General features: G+C 39.5%; 1 protein-coding gene across 15 annotated transcripts in view; it reads right to left on the reverse strand.

Moving 5' to 3' along the window:
- The window catches only part of SYNE1 (spectrin repeat containing nuclear envelope protein 1), a 427,871-nt gene that overhangs the window by 128,803 nt on the left and 279,528 nt on the right, over nucleotides 1-19,540 (reverse strand). For 8 of the 15 annotated variants that reach the window (XM_032485189.1, XM_032485193.1, XM_032485194.1 and 5 more), the window contains 4 exons: nucleotides 13,355-13,561; nucleotides 11,537-11,710; nucleotides 8,737-8,928; nucleotides 518-652 (listed from right to left, as the gene is read on the reverse strand). In XM_032485189.1, the coding sequence (XP_032341080.1) occupies nucleotides 518-652; nucleotides 8,737-8,928; nucleotides 11,537-11,710; nucleotides 13,355-13,561 (708 nt within the window). Of the gene's footprint in view, nucleotides 1-517; nucleotides 653-8,736; nucleotides 8,929-11,536; nucleotides 11,711-13,354; nucleotides 13,562-19,540 lie in introns of those variants that run through there. The other 7 variants (XM_032485198.1, XM_032485196.1, XM_032485192.1 and 4 more) reach the window with 5 other exon arrangements.

Consider the following 19,540-nt stretch of genomic DNA (forward strand, 5'->3'; position numbering starts at 1 on the left):
TTATGATAAATACCTTTACTCTTTGATAAAATATTTTAATATGCCCTACACATAGAGTTAGGTTATCCGTGAGATATCATTCTTAGTCATCAAAACTCATTTGCTGCACTAGGAAGTAACTGCAATCCTATTTTGCCATGGTGGAAAATAAATTTCATTTCTTTAAAAAGCAAGTAACTCTGACATTTATCAATTCTCAGAGGCCTTCCTGAGGTTTTGAGACTTGAACCGAGGCAAAATTGAAAACAGAGTAGGTAACCTTGATCAGGCAGATTATAATTGAGTTACACTAGTTTAAGCACAAGCTTTTCTTGGGGAACAGATTTTAAAATGACCAGTCATTTCAGTGGTCACCAGTAAGTACATGGAAACAGTTAGCCAGGTCTTGCTTCTGTCCAAAAAAGAAGATAAAGGGGCACTCTGTTTTTAATACAGAAGGAACTTGTCCTCCTAAAACATTCCTCTCAAGGTGTTTGCTTGGCAGATCTGTAGGCTAGAGAGGCAGGAAGTGTGTTACTTTTTGTTGCTGGAGACTGCTCTGTCGCTGGTGGGTCCACGCGGTACGGGCTTGAGCCAGCCATTCCTGAACCCCAGGGCTCTGAGTGGCAGCCAGGTCAGCATCGCTCTCCTCCTTCTCCTGTGCTGTTCCCTGCTTTAAATGAGGCAGAAATCAAGAATCATACTACCCACAGGAAGACCTTAACCAAAATGGAGTGACGGCTGCTTCAGTGTGGTTTGTACAATGATACCAAAGTGGCTCCATTTGGACGTGAAACTACATTAAAAAAAATAAAAGGTAACACAAAACCCATCGAATTTACGGCATTTGCAAGAGAGAGGACAATAAATAGATGATTATACTCAGAAATATTTGAGGGGAAAAACTGTCATTTAGAGGCTAGGCTTTTTAGCTGACTGATGTGGTCAGCAGATAGTATTCCAGAATTTTTTCCACAAGAATATAACTCTAGATCTTACTTCGTCTACTCTCACCACCAGGACTAGACCCCGCTGCCATCTGCTGCCACTGCTGGCTTCCACAAAGTGTGGCTGGAGGAGAAAGCAATCACTTAGGACCTAGGCAGGAATTCATCCCTTCTGCTAGATTATTCTGATGGGATTTAAAAGGCCCTAAACTACTGCATATCAGAATAGAATTAGGTCTGAATGAGAGCCTTTCTACTTACATACACTTATAAGTCCCAGGGTAAATGACACCATTTTAACATGACTCATTTACTATGTATTTATTGGCACCCACTGTGTGTCCGGCACTGTTTTGGACACTGGGTACATTCTGCCAAGAAGCCAGACAAGGGCCCTCCTGGGGAAATAAAAGGTAAACGAGATAAACCGCGATGGTGGTAAGAGCTGCAAAGAATGTTAAACTAGATAATGCGATGGAAGGTGGGGGGGGGGGTTTCTTAGGCTGGGCAGGGAAGGCCTCTTCACAGGTGGCAACCGTGTTGAATGCTGGCAAAGATCCAGGGGCAGGCTCCTCCAGGGAACAGATAGCTGGAGCAAAGACCCTAAGGGGAAAGGAACTTGGCATCTCAGAGCAGAGAAGGGGCAAGTATGGCTGGAACACAGGGAGGGGCAGGGGTGGGCGCAGAGAACAGGAACATTCTTTAGGCGGCTTCCATTCAGGAGTCATCCTGTGGTTGAAGTCCAGAGCTGTGGCTCCCCTGTCCTTTGGTTCTTCTCTGCCGGATCTGACCATGGAATGGGATCCAGCCACTCCAACTCATCCGACCTCACTGCCCACAAAGCCGCTTCTCTTGCTCTTATTTTCAGAATGTTACACTATTACTGCCTGTCTTAGTCATTCGAATCTCATGATTAAATTATAAAATGTGATAATGTTGAGATCCTGAACTTTGCAACTATGGTATCAGTGCTCGAAGTGAAGGAAACGGTGAAACCTGCAGGTGCTGGGATACACGATCCTCTCCCAGATTCTAGGCCACCTGAGCTCATGGGTACCTCCTTTCCTTTGAGATGCCCCAGCTTCCCAGGAAGAGAAAGTGGTGTAGGAAGAACAACGGGGCTGATTTTCGTCTACAAAGTGTTATTTGCACTTGGCAGGACCTTCCAAATAGGCGACTAGTGACACCCAGTTCAATACACTCCCCAGCCTCCCAGGAGTGTCTCTTCCAGACAGGCAGTGATTTTCCTGCAGGTGGGAGGTATGAAGTGGTGTTCTTCCAGGACTGAAGCCCACACATTTCCCCATTAAACTGTCTCCTCCATCTGAGAATGCTCCATCTACCCAGAATAAGCTCTGAGAGACCCTGGCTTTTCCAGACAAGGATGAAACAGCAGGTCAAAAGGTACCTGTAGAGAGGGGAGGGCATAGCTCAGTGGTAGAGCGCATGCTTAGCATGCATGGGGTCCTGGGTTCAATCCCCACTACCATTAAAGTAAATAAGTAAATAACCTCTAATTACCTCCCCCTCCCTCCAATAAATTAAAAAAAAAAAGAAATGTGACATAAAAAAAGGTGGAGGGGACCTGTAGAGAATGACCCCAAAGAGGGGAGAGATTGAAAGCTGACCAAACAGTGGCGGTGGCCATGACCTGCTGACTCTCTTTTGTGGCTTCAGCCACTTCCTCTCTGCTTAACTCTTCGGCAAAGGTTTTTTTTTTCCAGAGCCCAGCCTGAAGACTCCCGTGGAAACTTCCCAGAGCACCAGCTCGCTCTTCTCCGAAGGTTACTCTAGTTTGACTGAGGGCTTTGCTTTCGAATTCCTCACACCAAGTTTATGCACGGAAAAATAACAATTGAAATGTTAGGTCTTAAGAATAGTTCTACCACTTTTACATGCACAGACACATCCTCAGATTCTGGGACAAAATCTAAGAAGGGGTATCTTACTTGACTAATTGAATCCACAGCTTTAGGGGAAAAAAAAATTATGCAGCATCAAAAGCAGATACCTAGTTATGTATTTTCTCTGTGGTTAGGTTTGGTTTTTCAGTTAGTGAATTTTCCTCTGGCTGATTTCATCGTTTTGAAACATAACACTTGGACCACAGGAAGCAAAAATGATTAAGAATCTGTTCAAATTTCATTCCCTTTCCCCTTGGGATACGAAGGCACTGACAGAAGGAATAAAATGAGGGTAAATGATGGTAATTACATTCTCTGAGGTCTAATCACAGTTTTCTGACCTATCTAGGGAATGGGAAATAAGGTGGCTTCTGTCCCCAGAGTCCCCTCCTCAGGTGGGGCTATATAAACTATTTATTTTGGAAATACTAGAAGAGTCGCCACTTTTGCCAGGAACATTCCTTGGAAGATTAGTGAGGATTGGCGAATGCTAAAAATTAAATAAAACACTTCTTTATAAAGCACTTCATTATTTATATAGAATTAACTCTGCTCCTTGGATGAATGATGATGTGTGAAAATGACCTAAACTTATTACAAATTCAAGAGAGATTATTACATGCTTGTGTCACACTGAGACGGAAACTACTTTGGGTGGGATAGAGGGAACTAAATGGATTATTCACTGATACGCGCGGAAGTCCAATTAGTTAAAAAGAATGGTCATGATAGATACGACCATTTTATAGATAAGTAGCACTGAGAAATGATGTGTTTATGGCTACACATGACTTTGGAAGGTATTCCAGCCCTCGTGAATCACGCAAACCTCAACTGAAGGGCTCAACTTCACTGACATCTACATTCAATGGAAGATTATTTTTTTAATATCAGATCAACTCCGAATTTTTTACTGACAGGGAAATGATCCTTTTTGCAGCAATAATAATGTAAACAGGGCTCCTTTTATTCCTGCAATTGGAAAAATAATCTCCTTATAAAGCTCTAATTGTATTTTTTTTTTAAATCAGTGTTTTATATGCTGGACACTCATGAGACAGAAAGATGATGGAATTTATAGATATTTTAAAATAAACAAGCACCAATTTCAGTGCAGTAAAAACACTGCCACATTTTTCTGGGTTGACACTGTACACAACAGTATCCTTAGGAATGCTTACCCTTGTGGGCAGAATCAGTACTTGAGTCAATTGGAAGAATCTCTGTGGCCACGGGCAGGACCTGCTGGGTGCGGACACCCCAGGTGGCTGCAGTGTGCTCAGCCCGGCCCCACCAGCCTCGAACCTGACCTTGGAGCATGTCAGGAATTTCTTTCCTCCCAAAGAACGTGGTTTGCAAGCTGTTCATTGCTGTTACTATCATACTGAGGTCTGAGCACTTACTGTGAACATTTCTTGTATTAAAACCCTCAGGTTTTTTTTTTTTTTTTAAGTTAAATACCAGTATAATCCCTATCTTATGAGTGAGAAAACTCATGAATGAGAAAAACTGGGGGAAGTTCAAGAACCTTGCCCGAGGTGGGCCAGGATGGGGAGACCTCAGAGAAGCAGTTCCAAAATGATGGTCCAAGAACCAAGTCTGGCTTCCAGATGTGCTGTGTTTGGCACACAAATTATTTAGACATTTTAGAATTAAATGTCAGTGTTTTAAAATTGGGAAATTTTAGATAGAAATCCAAATACTCTTTCTCTGGGAGATGGAGCGATGCTGCCTATAAATTCTTGTATGACAAGAGCTGGAGCGGAGTAGCAGCTGCTTCTCTGACATGAGACCAGCTGGCGCAGGTCCTGGCTGGGTCAGCTTCGCTCCTTTACATTCCCTTCCCAGGCCTGAGGCCTTGGAATTTGTGCCCCCACCCCTCCCCCTGTTTAATCCCTAGATGTGCCTGCGTACCAGGGGATCCCTTCCTTTCCTACCTGCCTCCAGGCTTATGGCACAGTTGGAGATTTATAAATAATAACTATCCCAGAAAAGAAACCTTGACGTCTTTCCCTTTGTTTCAGTTTCCTTAGAGATTAAATTCATTCACACACCATCACTGGGGAAAAAAAATCATCATGCATTAGATTGTCAATACCTTTTATAAAACGAATTAAACTGTGGTATATTCTCACAGTTAGAAAAACCTTCTAGCTCTGTTCGACTTTCATACTTTTAACATTTGGCTTTTCGCTTTAATTCGCAAAGTCAGATTGCACATGCATTTTAAAGTGTAAATTCAAAGTGACAAACTGTTGTCATTATTCGCATTTACTTATCCAATAGTGAGTTCAAATATCTTTTCATATGTTCCTTGGCTGTTTGTATTTCTTTCCCTTTGAATTATCTCTTCATATTGTTTGTCTGTAATTCTCTCAGGTGACCTTTTCTTATTTTCTTACTGATTTACAGAAGATTTCTGGAAATTAAAGGAACCAATTCCTGGCCATGTGAATTGCATAGTTTCTTCCTTATTTGTTCACATCTTTTTATCTGACTACTATTTTCTTGGTCAGACAAAAGTTTTTCATTTCTGTTCAGTAATTTCAAAGAAACTAAAATTCTGGGTTTTGGGCATACCGGCAAAGGCCTTTCCCATCCTCAGGTTTTGTTTTATTTAATATCCATATATCCAGAACTTCTGAGATTTGGTTTTCACATTAAGTCTTTGATCCATCTGTGCTGCATTTTTTTTTCTGTAAAGAATGGAATCGGAAATCTAGCTTATCATACTTCAAGTGGTTTGCCTATTACTATATTATTATTTACACAGTGAATCTTATTTTATCTACTGATTTGAAATGCTACCTTAAACATTTATTAAGTTCCCTTATATCCTGGGGTCTCTTTCAGGAACATTTATTCTAATTTTTTGTTCATCCATTTATTGTGCCAATACCAAACTATTCTAATTATTGTAATATTGCATTTCAATATATAAGAATAATTAACCCTTCATAACTCTTCATTTTTAGAATTTTATGATTATTTTCATGTTTACTTAATTCCAGGTAAACCTGGTATCATTTTGTCACATTTCAAAAGTATACAGTTAGTATTTATTTTAGAAAAACTTAAACTTATGTTTTAGAAGAAAAGTTGACATCTTTAAAACATTGTATTCCTATCTAAAAATCAAGTTTATTTCCATTTTTTACATTTTTTTTTGTATTACTCAGGTTTTAAAATGTTGAGATTCCAAGTATTTTATATTTTGTTCATGTTATAGATGGAAAATTATTGTATATTATTTCTCTTAACTTTTTATTTATATATAGGAAAGATATGGATTCTCAATTTTATCTTTTTAATAAGCCAGTCATCTTACTAAATTGTTCCATTGCTTAATAGTTTTCTGTTGACTAGGTTTGATGTTCCAGATCATATACTCATATGATTAGCAAAGAACTGAAAATACGTAGTTTGGCCCCCAAAATCATTACACAACGAGAAAACAGAAGTAATCACAGTGAATGTCCATTAAGCTCCCACCACAGCGTTTGTGCCCTGTCCCCACCAACATCTGTACTAAGATACAGACGTCTCCTTCCCTCCTGACAGCGGTTCCAGGACCACTCCCTCCCTCCTCTTTGGTCCTCTCTTCTCCCTTCTATACAAGACTGTTCCTGCAATCTCACTTCTTTTTCATCAGTTTTTCCTCTACTCAGTTGTTTCCATCTCCTTGTAAACATGTGATTATTATTCGGATCTTAAAAGAGAACACATTTTTCCTAAGCTACTACTTACAGCTTACTCCCCTCCTCTGCTCCCCTTTACAGTCTTCAGTTTCCTGCACTCTGCCCCCCCAGTTCCTCTCTCCATTCTCACTGTTACTTCAGAGTGCTTTTTGCCTCCACTATTTCACCGAAACAGCTGAAGTTGACGTCACAAAAGACCTGCATGTTGCTAAATCCAGTGGTCAGTTCTGTACCTCACTTATCCTCAAGTGGCCTCCAGGAACACGAGTCTCAGCCCTCTTCCCACCTCACTGGTTTCTCCTTTTTACTTTTTTTGTGTGGGTCCCTCCACATCCTCCAAACTTTTCACACTGGAGCATCCCAGGGCTTGGTTCTAGGACCCTGGTCCTCTTTATCTCTCCTCACTCACTTGGTGATCTCATTGAGTCTCATGCCTTTAAGGACCATCTAGAGGCCCATGACTCAGTCTAGGTCTGTCTCCTGAATTCCAACCACTACTTGACGCTGAATAGGCGTCTCAAACCAGATGAAACCATTGGCCTAACTGCTCCTCCTTCCCCCAGTTCTATTCCTCGAGAGTTTTCATTTTTCCAGTTATCCACAATCTGATAAATTCTCATCACCTCTAACTTCCTAACTGGTCTCCCAGCTTCCACTCTGGTCCCTTACAGCAATTATAGTCTGATCTTGTCTCTCCTCTGTTCCCCAGTACTCCAATGCTTCTCATTTCCCCCAGAATAAATGCCACAGTACATATGATACCTACAAGGTCCTTTGTATCCTGGGCCCCTGTTACCTATGTGACCTCACTCTCATCTTGTTCACTCCACTCCAGTCACTGGGCTCCTTGAACAGATCAGGTAAGAGCCCATCTAGAAGCCTTTGCCCTTGTTTCCCCCTGAGCTTGGAACTCTCTTTCTCCAAGTGCACATGGGACACTTCTTCAAACATAACCTGAGGCATCCCATTTAAAACTGCAAATCCACCCCACCTTTCTCTGTCTACCTGTCTTATGGTGTTTCACCTGCAGCGCTTATCATCTTCTACTTAGAATATAATAATGTGCCTTAATTTTACTTATTATCTTTCTCCCCCAACCATAATCCTCTGAAGATGGGATACATAGATGTACAGATACAGACAGATGTCATCCACGCTCTTCACTCTATCATATAGAATAGTTGCTGGCACATATCTTCTTGATAAATATTTGCTTAATTTTTGTATAAGATAATAATAATAGTGATATCTAATTTGCAGAGATTTTAAAAAATGAAATAAAAATATTAGACAATAATAGTGTGTAAGGTGCATGGGGAGAAGTTTGAACATGTTCTAAGTTTCTTAAATTCACCCGGAAGGAAATTAAGATATTAACTTAGAATTTATTAGGTATGCATGGTAAAAAGTATAGGAAAAAACAAAGAAAAGTGTTCAATCACTTATAAACAAAGGTTAAGAAGGAAAAAGAATAGAAAGAGCAATATACAAAAATAGAAACAAAAAGTAAGATAATAAAAGTTCAAACATAACAATAACCACAATAAATGTAAATGGACTAAACCTGCCCTTTAAAAATCAGAGGATTTCTGATTAAAGTCTAAAACCAACAAAATATAGTTAAATGTTCTTCATAAAAACAAATCTAAATATAAGGATACAGAAGGGGTGAAATCAAAGGAAAGTTGAAAATATAGCAGGCAAATACTTTCCAAAAAAAGCTCTAGTCATATAAAACAAAAATCACTATTGGGGAATGTTAAGGTCACTGCATGATAGTGAAAAGTTTCAATTCATCTGGAATATATGACAAGTCTAAAGTTGTGGGCACTAAATAAAACAGTCTGAATGTATCTGAAAAGTAGAATATAGGAGAAATAAAAGAGAAATCTAAAAGTGTCATTAGGCATCTTAATCCATGACCTATCTTTGCCTTTTTTAAAAAAATGTTGTATTTGCTAGATTCTGGTAATTATTTTCATTTTCTTTTTTTTCCTATGGTGCAATTTTCAGGTCTCTGGATCCAAATAGTTCCTACAAAACCTATTTGAAAACCTACGCCAAAGTGTGTGTAAAGCAGGTAAGTATGTAAGTACGTATCATTCCTCAGCATTTCCTTTTGCGCATCCTGTGCTCATAAGGGGCAGACTAGACGCAAGGATGCGGCTGTCCTTGCACAACATGCTACTGTCGAGACTGGAGCCTCACCTGGATGTTGAGCTGCTTGTCATGCAGCGCTCTCTGCAGCTCCAGGAGGTTCCCCTTGAGGGTCCTCAGCTTGACTGCCAGCTGCTCAGCCTCATCCTTCGTGTGAGCCTTGCCCTCCAGCAGCAGGTTTTCATTGTGCACTGAGAGCTCTGATAAGGCCACCACCTTCTGCTCTATTTCCACCAGCATGTTCTGGAACAACAGAAATAAAGCTGAAGTTCACACATCCTGCCGGCCTCTGCAAAGACCATATCTCACAGCAAAACCCAGCACTTCCTTAGTCTTTCACCAAAAGAACATTTCCCCATCATCTTTTCCTTCAAGAGTGGTATATAGATTATAAAAATTATTTGAACTTCCTAATTTTTCTCTTACTTAAGATCAGATATTATATAATGAAGAACTTATGGAAAGCACATTTTACATAGCGGACAAGTAAGGAGAAAAGACCACGCCTTAGTGTTATCCTATTATTCCGACTGTTTTATTGCTTTAGTGTTAAGATTGTGATGCTTGTGACTAATAACAGTAAAGACATCACATGATCAAATCTTTTTGGGTCAATTTAAAGAGGATTCTCTCTCTTTCAAAACATTGCTTCTTTGGGTTGAGTTTTTTCCTCCCAAACTGATACTCATTTTACTTGATTTAGATTATTTTTGCTTTTTATATAACGTATTTTTAACCTCACATTTCTGAAGGTCTTCCTAAGAATTTTACTTTCGCTTTCTGTGACAATTCTCCAGTGCTACAAGGTTTTCTTTTAAAATGGAGGCGAAATCCAGAAAAGCAGCAAAATGGTCTCCCATCTTCCAAGGTAAGATTTAAAACAAAAACCAAAAAAGAACAACAACACACACACACACACACCCCCAAGCAAAACAAATAATATTTTCTACAGAAACTGTTCTGTTTTCATATTCCTTAACTCTGAACTCTTCGAAATGCACTTCCTAATTTATATTCAATTATATACTGATAAGAAAAGGTATTTTATTTCCCTGTACAAAACCAGAATTACTGCCATCAACTTCTAAGAATAGAAGTGTGAACCAAAAATCTAGACCTAAAGGGAAGAGTGAGATTTTTCAAGGGGTGGGGCTTAAAGGATGATTTCCGGAGGATTAGTTTTGAGGAACTAACACCATTCTGTGCAGGACTGACTTTTTCAGTAGGCACTGCTGGCACGGTGCTGAGGGCCCGCTGTTACGGGCCCAAGAAAATGTCTTAACTTTAATTTCTTTTAAAATCAGAAGAAAAAAAAATAATTCTATATAACCATGAACCCACCCCAGGTTATATTAATCTCTGTACCAAAGCAGCTGTAAAACACAAATACAATTTTTAGCCTTTTTATAGAGGAAGAGGCCCATGGAAGCAAAGTACCCAGGGCCCCACAGGTCACAACGGGGTCCGAATTCCATGTAATACCCACAGTTATAATCATACAAATGGCTTAAATGCTAGATTTGAATGGATGAAGGAACTTGTGTGAACTTACATGATTCCACATGCTCTGAGTTTTAAAAAAATATTGTCAAAATACCAATTCAATACTTTGTAAAAATCCTGAAATACATTAACTCAACCAAGGACTTTATGCATAACTATAAAAGTAGAGACATCCAAAGGGCAGAGGTGGGAGTAATAATGATGAAACATAATTTTGAAAAGCTAGTGCATGTGATAATTTCGAGTGCTGGAAGGGAATGCTAAAAATAGATGTCTCTTTTCAGAAAAGGAACTGTAGAAAAGATGATCTAAAGAATAGAAAACACTCACACGTGGCTCTCTAATCTCTGCCATCAAGGAAGTGATGCTTGGAATACACATAAGTAAGTTGCCCAAAGAATTAAAAAAGACAAATTAATGATAATTAATATTACCAAAAAATCTCAAATCATAAAAGGGATGAGCAGAATGACATACTACATCTTAAGAAAAAAACATGGCATTCATTAATTAACAGCTTTTGCGTATTTCTTCCAATTCCAAAAGGGAGAAATAGGAAGTCTTGCCTACTGACATTTAGCTGTACAGATTAGGCCGGGTTTTCTAGAGACTTGCTAACTAGTTAAACGAAAAAGCTTTTAAGGCATACTTCACTCATGTGTAAAGTCTACTATGTTGATGAACTTTGAGATTCGATGATTGGTACCCAGGAATTCATCATTTTATTCTCTGCACTTACATGTGTGCTTGAAAGTTTCCATAATAAAGAGGTAAGAAAATATTATTACAGTAAAAACCACAATGCCATTACTCCTTACATTAATTACTAGAGATCTCACATCAGAGGAAGGAAATTCTCTGACTGGAAAGACAATCTTCTCATGTTCAGTCTGTCTGCCTATAACTGACAGTTTTGCCAAATTTTCCAAATAGCATGTCTCAACTAGAAAAAAAATTGCAAGAGGCCACCTAGCGACACCTCCTGCTGTGTTCAGCCAGTCTGACTCACTGATACTAATTCTTCTCGTTGGGTTTGTATTCCTTATTAGCCACCAGGTACAGATCCTGTAAGGGTTATGGCAACGATAGTCTTTACAAAATGTCCTTCAGGAAGCTGACGATTTTCTAAAGAGAAGATACTATTGGTAAAACTTTTCAAAAGACTAAGTCCAAGTCTGGATTTCATTTACGCTTCTATAAGGCGTTATTTACCTACTCTCTAAATATGTGAAGTACCTGTGTTGTGAAAAATCCTATAACCACACCGAACTTTGCTACCACTATGTTTTTGGTTGTTAAAAAATGTGCCCTGTGATGTTAGCATATTCCTTCCAGACCATTTTTGTACCTGGCAGTCCACCAGCTGGGCCTCCATATCCATGGGCTCCTCAGGTGTCCCCAGGGCAATGTCCAGAGTGGCCTTCGTGCTCAAGAGCCAGTGGTCCAGCTCCTCGGCTTCACAGAGATACCTCTGAAGGGCCTGTTCCTGTCTCTGTTCCTCCAGTTGATCATTTAACTTCTCCTAATGAATTAAGCAGAATGGAACACAGGTCGCCCTGACATAAAATCACTAGGATTCAATACAGTAGAGCGATGGTTCTCAGCCCTGGCTGCACATTAGAATCACCTGTGAAACTTAAGAAAACAAAAACAAAAACAAAAACCTAGGCTTAGGCCACATCAAAGAGCAGTAAATCAGATTTTCTGGAGGTCGGCCTCAAGATAAACGTTTTTTTAAAAACTTCTCCAATGGTTTTAATGTGTGCGTAGAGTTAAACATTCTTAAATAATACACTTACAGGACAAGGCAGATAACGTGAATGATAGAAATTAGTCAAGGATTAGAACAAAACAACAGCATAAGACATTAGGTAAATGGCAATGGATATCTGACTTCAGGTGTCTGGGAAATTTTAGGGAGTGGTGGGGACTATGGCAAACTGAAGCACATATATGGTCCACCTAAGGAGGGCAGCACCACGCAATTTCAGGCAACTGATCTTCTACAGGAAGGGGTGGCCCAGTGTCACTGGATCAAATTCAAAAATTTTAGTTAGCTCTCGGGTTTTTTTTTTTAGTGATGAAAAATAATTTATATTAAAAATATGAAAATGAATATAGGTATGTGTATGCATGGCTGGGACATTGTGCTCTACACCAGAAATTGACACATTATAATTGACTGTACTTCAATTGGGAAAAAATCCAGGCCAATCACTTCATTTCAAAATTCCACAAGGGTTTCATAGAGCGATTAAGGACAATATTAATGAATTTAAAAGGTAATTCTTAAGATGCTCTAAATATTTTATTTTAAAAATTATTACATTAATAATCTATTTACTTTTAGTTAATTTTTTAAATTAAATTGTTTAAAATAGAGATTAAACAGAGCAGACACGTTGATTTTAAATTTCTTCAAAACAAGAAAATATATGATTACATGATTTGACTAATTTTATAATGGCTAAAACTAGAAATAACCTACATGCCCAACCATAGGGCAATGGTTAACAGAATGATGGTATAATCAGCAGCTAAATAAAATAATATTAAGTGCGTATAATAATTGATAATGTGCCAGAGAAGCTGCTAGACCCTAGAGATACAGAGACATAGACGTTGTAAATTATAAGAATAACAATATGAACATCATATACATTTAGGGCCAGGAATTATAAGGGAAAAACAACAACTACAGGAAAATAACATTTTTAACACACACGATATCATGACTAAAACTTCTCTCACTACTGAATAATCTTAAAGTTAAGGAACATGAGCACCAGAACTACAAGAATATTTCCATGAATCACTGTGCTTGAATTGCCTAATGGTGACTAGGGATTTATTCTTCACAGTAGTATTAATCCTATTCATAAAATGCTTTTATTTAAACATGGCGAACCATTATGCAAGCCCTCTACAATGATTCTTTACAAGGCTCATATTTACCGAGTACTTGCTGTCCCCAGTCTGTTTTTCATGCCTGAAATGAGTCAGAAAGGGGTGAAAAGACATATTCCTGCCTAACCCACTGACTCAGGGCTCTATTCACGACCCTGACACACATGCCAGCTTCTCCCGGGTGGAGATCACATAAGCAGCCCATGTGTCAGTAAGAGTTGATTTGGACACTAGGGGCACCTTCAGGGTTGCTCGTTACCTCCAAAAGCTGGCGTTTCCCAGATGCTTTCATCTTGATGGTGGACATGCGCTCTGCTAAGACGGTGAGCGTGGACTGCAAGGCCAGCTGCTCCGCAGGGTCGGACTCCGGGGACTCGGACACCAGCTCCTCCGCCAGGGCCGACTGGAGCTCGCTGATCTCTTCCTGCAGCATGAGAATCTCATCCATCAGGGCCTGTGGGAGAGACTGCGGAATCACACTCACGTAGGCATTTTTTCAGGCTAGCTGAGCCTCCGGTGGTCTGAGATGAGAGAAGACACTTCACTTGGAAGTGGTTTCACCAGCAAATAGGGGGCCGATAACCTACATTTCAAAATGACAGGACCAGACTGACTGTCAGGGGATTTTTGATTTCAGAACCATCTGTATCAGTCACTTAAATGGATTTGAACAAGTTAACTAATCTTTCTGGTTTTCAACAGGCTCGTCTGTAATCGGAGACGGGGTAAGCTCAGTTACGCCTGAGTCCACAATTCTGTGTTGAGAATAAAATGCATCACTTCCTTCCTCAACATTCTTCCCCCTCTGAACTTCCCCAAGTCTGAAACAGCACCGCGTTTTAATCACAAACTCACATGACACAAGACAGGAAAAATCTGTCATCTGTTGCTACGTGGTTACCTTGTCCTTATCTTTCTCCTCTCCCCATCTCTAAAATATGAAGTTTTCCAGGGCTAATTTCCAGGCCTTCTTTTCTCGCCTCACAATCTCTTCCAGGTGACATCCATTGTCAAAGCTGTAAACCCTTTCTTTACAAAAGTTGCCACCCCAAAACGTCTCTGGCATGCAGATGATTTCGAGCTGAAAATAACCAAGGTCCAAAAGACTCAGGAAAAAACTTTGACCTTCCCTTTAACTGCCTGAAGAATTTAGATACAGGTCCTATTCCAGGAATAGAGCTCCCACCAGAGATTAATGGGTGGGATGTGCTGGGGGTAATTCTTAGAGATCAGGTCCACTCACTCTGTGTCCCACTGTCTCCATGGGGGCCCAGCAAACAAATGTTTACCAAACATCTGCTTTTCCACCTCCACATGAATTGCCTTCCTCCCATTTGAAGTCCCAAACCACACCCTCCAATATCCTCTTTTGTCTTTAGCTGAAGATGATACATAAGGTGAGGGTTTCAACCATTTTGGTGAGTTACTCACTTTTCCTGGGTCTCTCCCCTCTATAAATGTTATTAAAATTTTGTTTGATTTTCTCCTGTTATCTGTCTCATGTCAATTTAATTCTTAGATCACTAGAAGAACCAAGAAGGGCAGAGGAAAATTTCTTTCTCCTTGACACTTACAAAGGTATATCCCTAACCCACACATCAGCCCTAAATCTTATACTTGTATGTTCAACTTGCAAATGTCATGGGTATCTCCATCTTACTGTGTAAAAACCTGCTTCCTCCTCTGCCTTCCCAAACCCAGTAAACTCACTTCCCTTCTCATTGCCCAAGCTTGAGACCTAGAAGTTATTCATACCTTCTGTCACCACATCCAACACCAAGTCCAACTGCTTTTACCTCCAAAACGTGTGCTGTATGTCTCCTCTGCTCCCATCTACGTCACAGCCAACTTATCTGAATTGCTCTCAAGGTCTACTGGGTGGAGTACCGCTTACGCGCTTATCACTCCAAACTATTCTTCATGAATTAATTAGAGTGACCTTTTACAAAGGTAAATCAGATCTTCTCACTCATCTGCTGTAAAATACTTAGTGGCTTCTTGCTTGTAAAATAAAATTCAAACTCATTAATGTACTTGTCTGATCTCACTCTCCTTCCTCGCCTGCCCCTTGGACCAAGCTCCCATCTTGCTCACTACATTCCTGTCTTCTTCAGTTACTCCAGGACCCCCAGGGCTTTCTGCCTCAGGGCCTTTGTACATGCTGTTCCTGAAAGCCCTGGAGCGCTCTTCCTCCCACTCTGCCTGAGATCGCTGTCTTCATCCTTTGAGCCTTAGGTTAATTGTCACATCTTCAGAGAGGCCTTTCCTGACCGCCCACTCTAAAAAAAAAAAATCCCTATTATTCTCTATCAATAGCACCCTGTTTTCCTGCTTAACATCCTTCCCAGTTATACACCATCTCATTTTTTGTATTTTATGACTTCCTGGTTAACTGAAATCTTGACAGGAGAAATTCTTATTTGGGATTTGAATGGAGTGCTAGGAAAATAGGCCCTAGCTCAGGAGGGGCAATCATGACACCAAGAATCACAGACTTTACAGCTGTCAATATTTCCTAGTTTCCAGCGCGCCCCCTACTTGCACAATTCTCACCTCTTCAGAGGACTGCACGCTTCACTGCAAGCACATTGCCTCCTCAGAGTGGGCTCTCAATAGACATGAAAAAAGAAAGCAACAAAAAACCCCTTCTTTCCCTAGTATCGAGTGTCATCATGTCCGATTGACTTTTTAAATGAACTATTATACTGGAATTATTATATACAGCTATAAAAGTGCAGACTATAAGCATGCAGCTGTATGAATTTTTACCAACCGCACAAACCCATGCTCTTGGCACCCAGATCAAGAAACAGAACATTCCCAGGACGCTACAAGCCCCTGGACCTCCTCCTGTTACTACCTCTCTCCTTCCCAGAGATCACCATGGCACTGACTTCCAAACGTCATACATCACTTCTGCCTGTTTCTGAGCTCCATAGAATGGAACCATTCCTGATGTACCGTTTTGTGTCTGGCTTCTTTCACTTCCTCCATGACTGCGACAGTCCTGCTGTTTCATGTAGAAAGAGCTGACCCTTTTCATCATGGCATCGTATTCTACTGGTTTGTGGATCTTGTTCATTTAAGCCTTTCTAGTGGGTTCATAGCAGCATCTCACTGAAGCATCAATTTGCATTCCCCTAATGACTTGTTAGACTGAGCATCTCTTCCTAAGCTTGCTGGCTATCTGGAGATCCTTTTTTATGACTGCCCGTGAAAAACCTTTTGCCCGTTTTCTATTGGAGTCTTTCCTTTTCCTTACATATTCTGGATAGGAGTGCCTGTATTTCTTTTGGTTCTGAGTATTGCAAATATCTGCTCCCATTTTGTGATGTAGCTCTCTCTTAACGGGTAAAGGCTTCCTTAATGATATCTTTTGATAAACAGAAGCTTTTCATTTTATTGTAGTCTAATATATCAGTATTTTGCTTCATTGGAAAAGTTAGAGCTTACAGTGTCCTGTTTGAATATATTCTCACATGTTATCTTCTAGGAGAATGCTATTCAAAGTATGGTCCAAGAAATGGTACCAGTCTGCAAAATGTTTGTCTCCAGGTCATGATGAGATAAAGATAGAGAATAAATGTTAAGAAACTTTTATAGCAATTTTACACTGACATAATAGCCAAGCAATATTTCATTTTACTAAAAGCGTTGGTTTGTGATGGGTTAGAAATTAAAAATAAATAAAAAATTTGAAAACCGCAGATACTTTGAGAAACACTGTTTTAAAACTTTTTTTTAACTTCACATTTAGATCTACAATCTACCTAAGCTTAACTTCTGCGTCCAGTGTAAGTAGGGGTCAAAATCCTTTTCTTCCCCTATGGATGGATAGCTAACTGATCCTGTATTATTTAGTGAAAAGATGATTTTTCATCCATTGTTTGGCAGTACAATTTATGACCTAAGCCAAGTGTCCCTGTAGGTGTGAGGGTGCTTCGGGCTTCTAATTCTGTTCGATTGACCCACTTGGCATCTGTGCCAATACCTCACCATCATAATTACTATAGCTTTGTGAGTCTCACTGTCAGGATACACCCTTCAATTTTGTTCATCTTCTTCATATTCTTGACTCTTCACATTTTTAATTATATACTTTTTCATACGTTTGCAAAGCACTTTAGAATTACCAATCTCCAACATAGAACTTGCTGGGATATTTTCTGATGGGATGGTAACACATTTACAGACCACTATTCTATGCTATACATTCAAAATGCTTTTTGTCCAGTAAATTATTTTTACCACTTTTCTAAAATCATTTTTGGGTACTTGATTGCCAAAAATACAAAATTCATATCATCTGGTCTGTTTTAAGGGCTTCCTCATAACTAGAGTGACCTCATTATGTCTTGTTTGCGCTGATCCTCTATATAAGAGCCCCTCACTGCTGCACACCACGTTTGTTCCCATTCTCTCCTCCATGCCTTTCTTCACACATTTACATTTATAGTGCCTCCTACTCACTCCTGCTATCATTTCAAATTTTCAAAATCTCTATCTTCAAAAAAACGGCTAGAGTCTCCTTTTATTTCTTTCTCCTACTGTAATCCACAACCACATTGCTGGTAATTCACTCCACCCCTAAAGCAGACTTTTTAACTATATATTAATGAAAGGTTTGTCTATTTCAGCTGTGCTCAGAGTAGGTGCTCAACACATATAGTTAAATAAAGTCTACTTCATGACAGATAAAGCAGGTGTCTGAACCATGAATCAACCAGGAAAAAAAAAAAGCCTTAATCTCAGTGGATTAGACCAACCAGGTGTACAGAGAAGTTACCACCTTCCGTTTCAAATTCAGTGTTCTAAAACAGCTCTCTGAATATTCTGCAGTAAATGATGAAAGAATTAGGGGTCCTAGAACTGTCCATGTTCATCCTGTTGGAGTCAAGCCTCTCCACTCATGCTTCAGTTTACTCTCAAGGGAGAGTGAACATTTCTGGAAGGTTGCTGCAGTTTTTAACTGGAAGATCCAGCAGCCATGCTTACTGGGGCATGGGGTTTTCTTTTGTGGTAACATAAATGTTTTGAAACCAGGTAGAGGAAGTGATTGATATGACATTGTGAAAGTTCTAATAGCCACTGAATTGTACACATTAAAACGGTTAATTTCATGTGATGTGAATTTCACTTCAATTAAAAAAAACATAAAGATCCAGCAGTCAAATACGTCTTCACTGGTGGCCAGCTGCTTCCCTACAACATCTGACTCAAAATCAAAGAGAGGGAGATGAAATGCACCTTTCTGGGCTCCTGACTTGTGCTTATAAGGAGGGCATGTACATGATGTACGTGGTTTAGAGAACTACCTTGAGCTTTTCTAAGACGACTCGCTCTGGGGAGAACACAGAGCTCCTGTCTGGTTCAAAACCAAAAGTAAACGTGAGTTTCACTGTGACTTTCAAAACTGTCTACGTCATCCCAGTTCATTTCAAACTTTGAGCTGTTATATATATTAAAGAAACAGAACCAAAATAACCCCCAAGCTCTGCCTACTAACCATCACTGAGTTTGGTGTGGCAAAGACGACACACGCCCTGACGGCATGAGCTGCCCGTGATCGTGAAGGCCCCGATTGGAGGGCTTAACACTCAGAACAACAGCCACAAGTCTGCTTGTGAACTGCATTAATGTCTTAAAATTAAATCTAAGGTACAATTTAAAGAGGGTAACAGGAAAGGCATAGCACTCCACTCAAATTCAGTGGATTTAGACAAGTGTTTAGAGAAAAAATATAAGAATTATATTAGTTCTTTAAAGAAATGTGAATACTTCCAGGAAATACTTCCAAGTGTTGGGGAGAAAAAATAACAACTGAAGTATTTTTTACTAACTTTTAGAAAATACAAAAAGCCTACTGGAATTTCTCATCCACATTCCACTGGAATTTAGAAATAGTAATTCTATAATAGTGTTTGGGATTTTTAAAGTATCATTCCAGAAGTCAAGAACCGATTTAGATACTGTGACACCATCAGCTTTTCATGTGGGCAGCTCTGTCCCAGAATTTGCAGAATTTAGGTACAGACAGCAAAAGTTAGCAAAAGTAGGTCAGATGGAAAATGTTAGATTTGTGATGATATGAGAAATTATACATTATTTATATTGCTTCCCCTCTCATTAGAGCATTAATATAATTGTTAAGCTCAAATGATGGCTAATTATTGAATCAGCCACATCTCCTCACTGCTATAATTGTTAGCTCCCAATTTAGAAAAGGGACAAAAGTCACGAGGTTGGCCTTAATTACAAGAAGAGTAACAGGTTCATTTCCAATTTATAACACTCAGCATTAATGTGCAATTCTCAGTTTTCTCCATTAAATCCCTTGAACATAATAACAATTTTGCTCTACACGCAGTTTGTGTGTGTCTTCATACTAATGCCTGAGAGGCAGGGTGAGGCTGGTGACTGGGAGTTAATTTGCATTTTAATTAGG

Source organism: Camelus ferus, chromosome 8, assembly GCF_009834535.1.
Source record: "Camelus ferus isolate YT-003-E chromosome 8, BCGSAC_Cfer_1.0, whole genome shotgun sequence".
NCBI classification, from domain to species: domain Eukaryota; kingdom Metazoa; phylum Chordata; class Mammalia; order Artiodactyla; family Camelidae; genus Camelus; species Camelus ferus.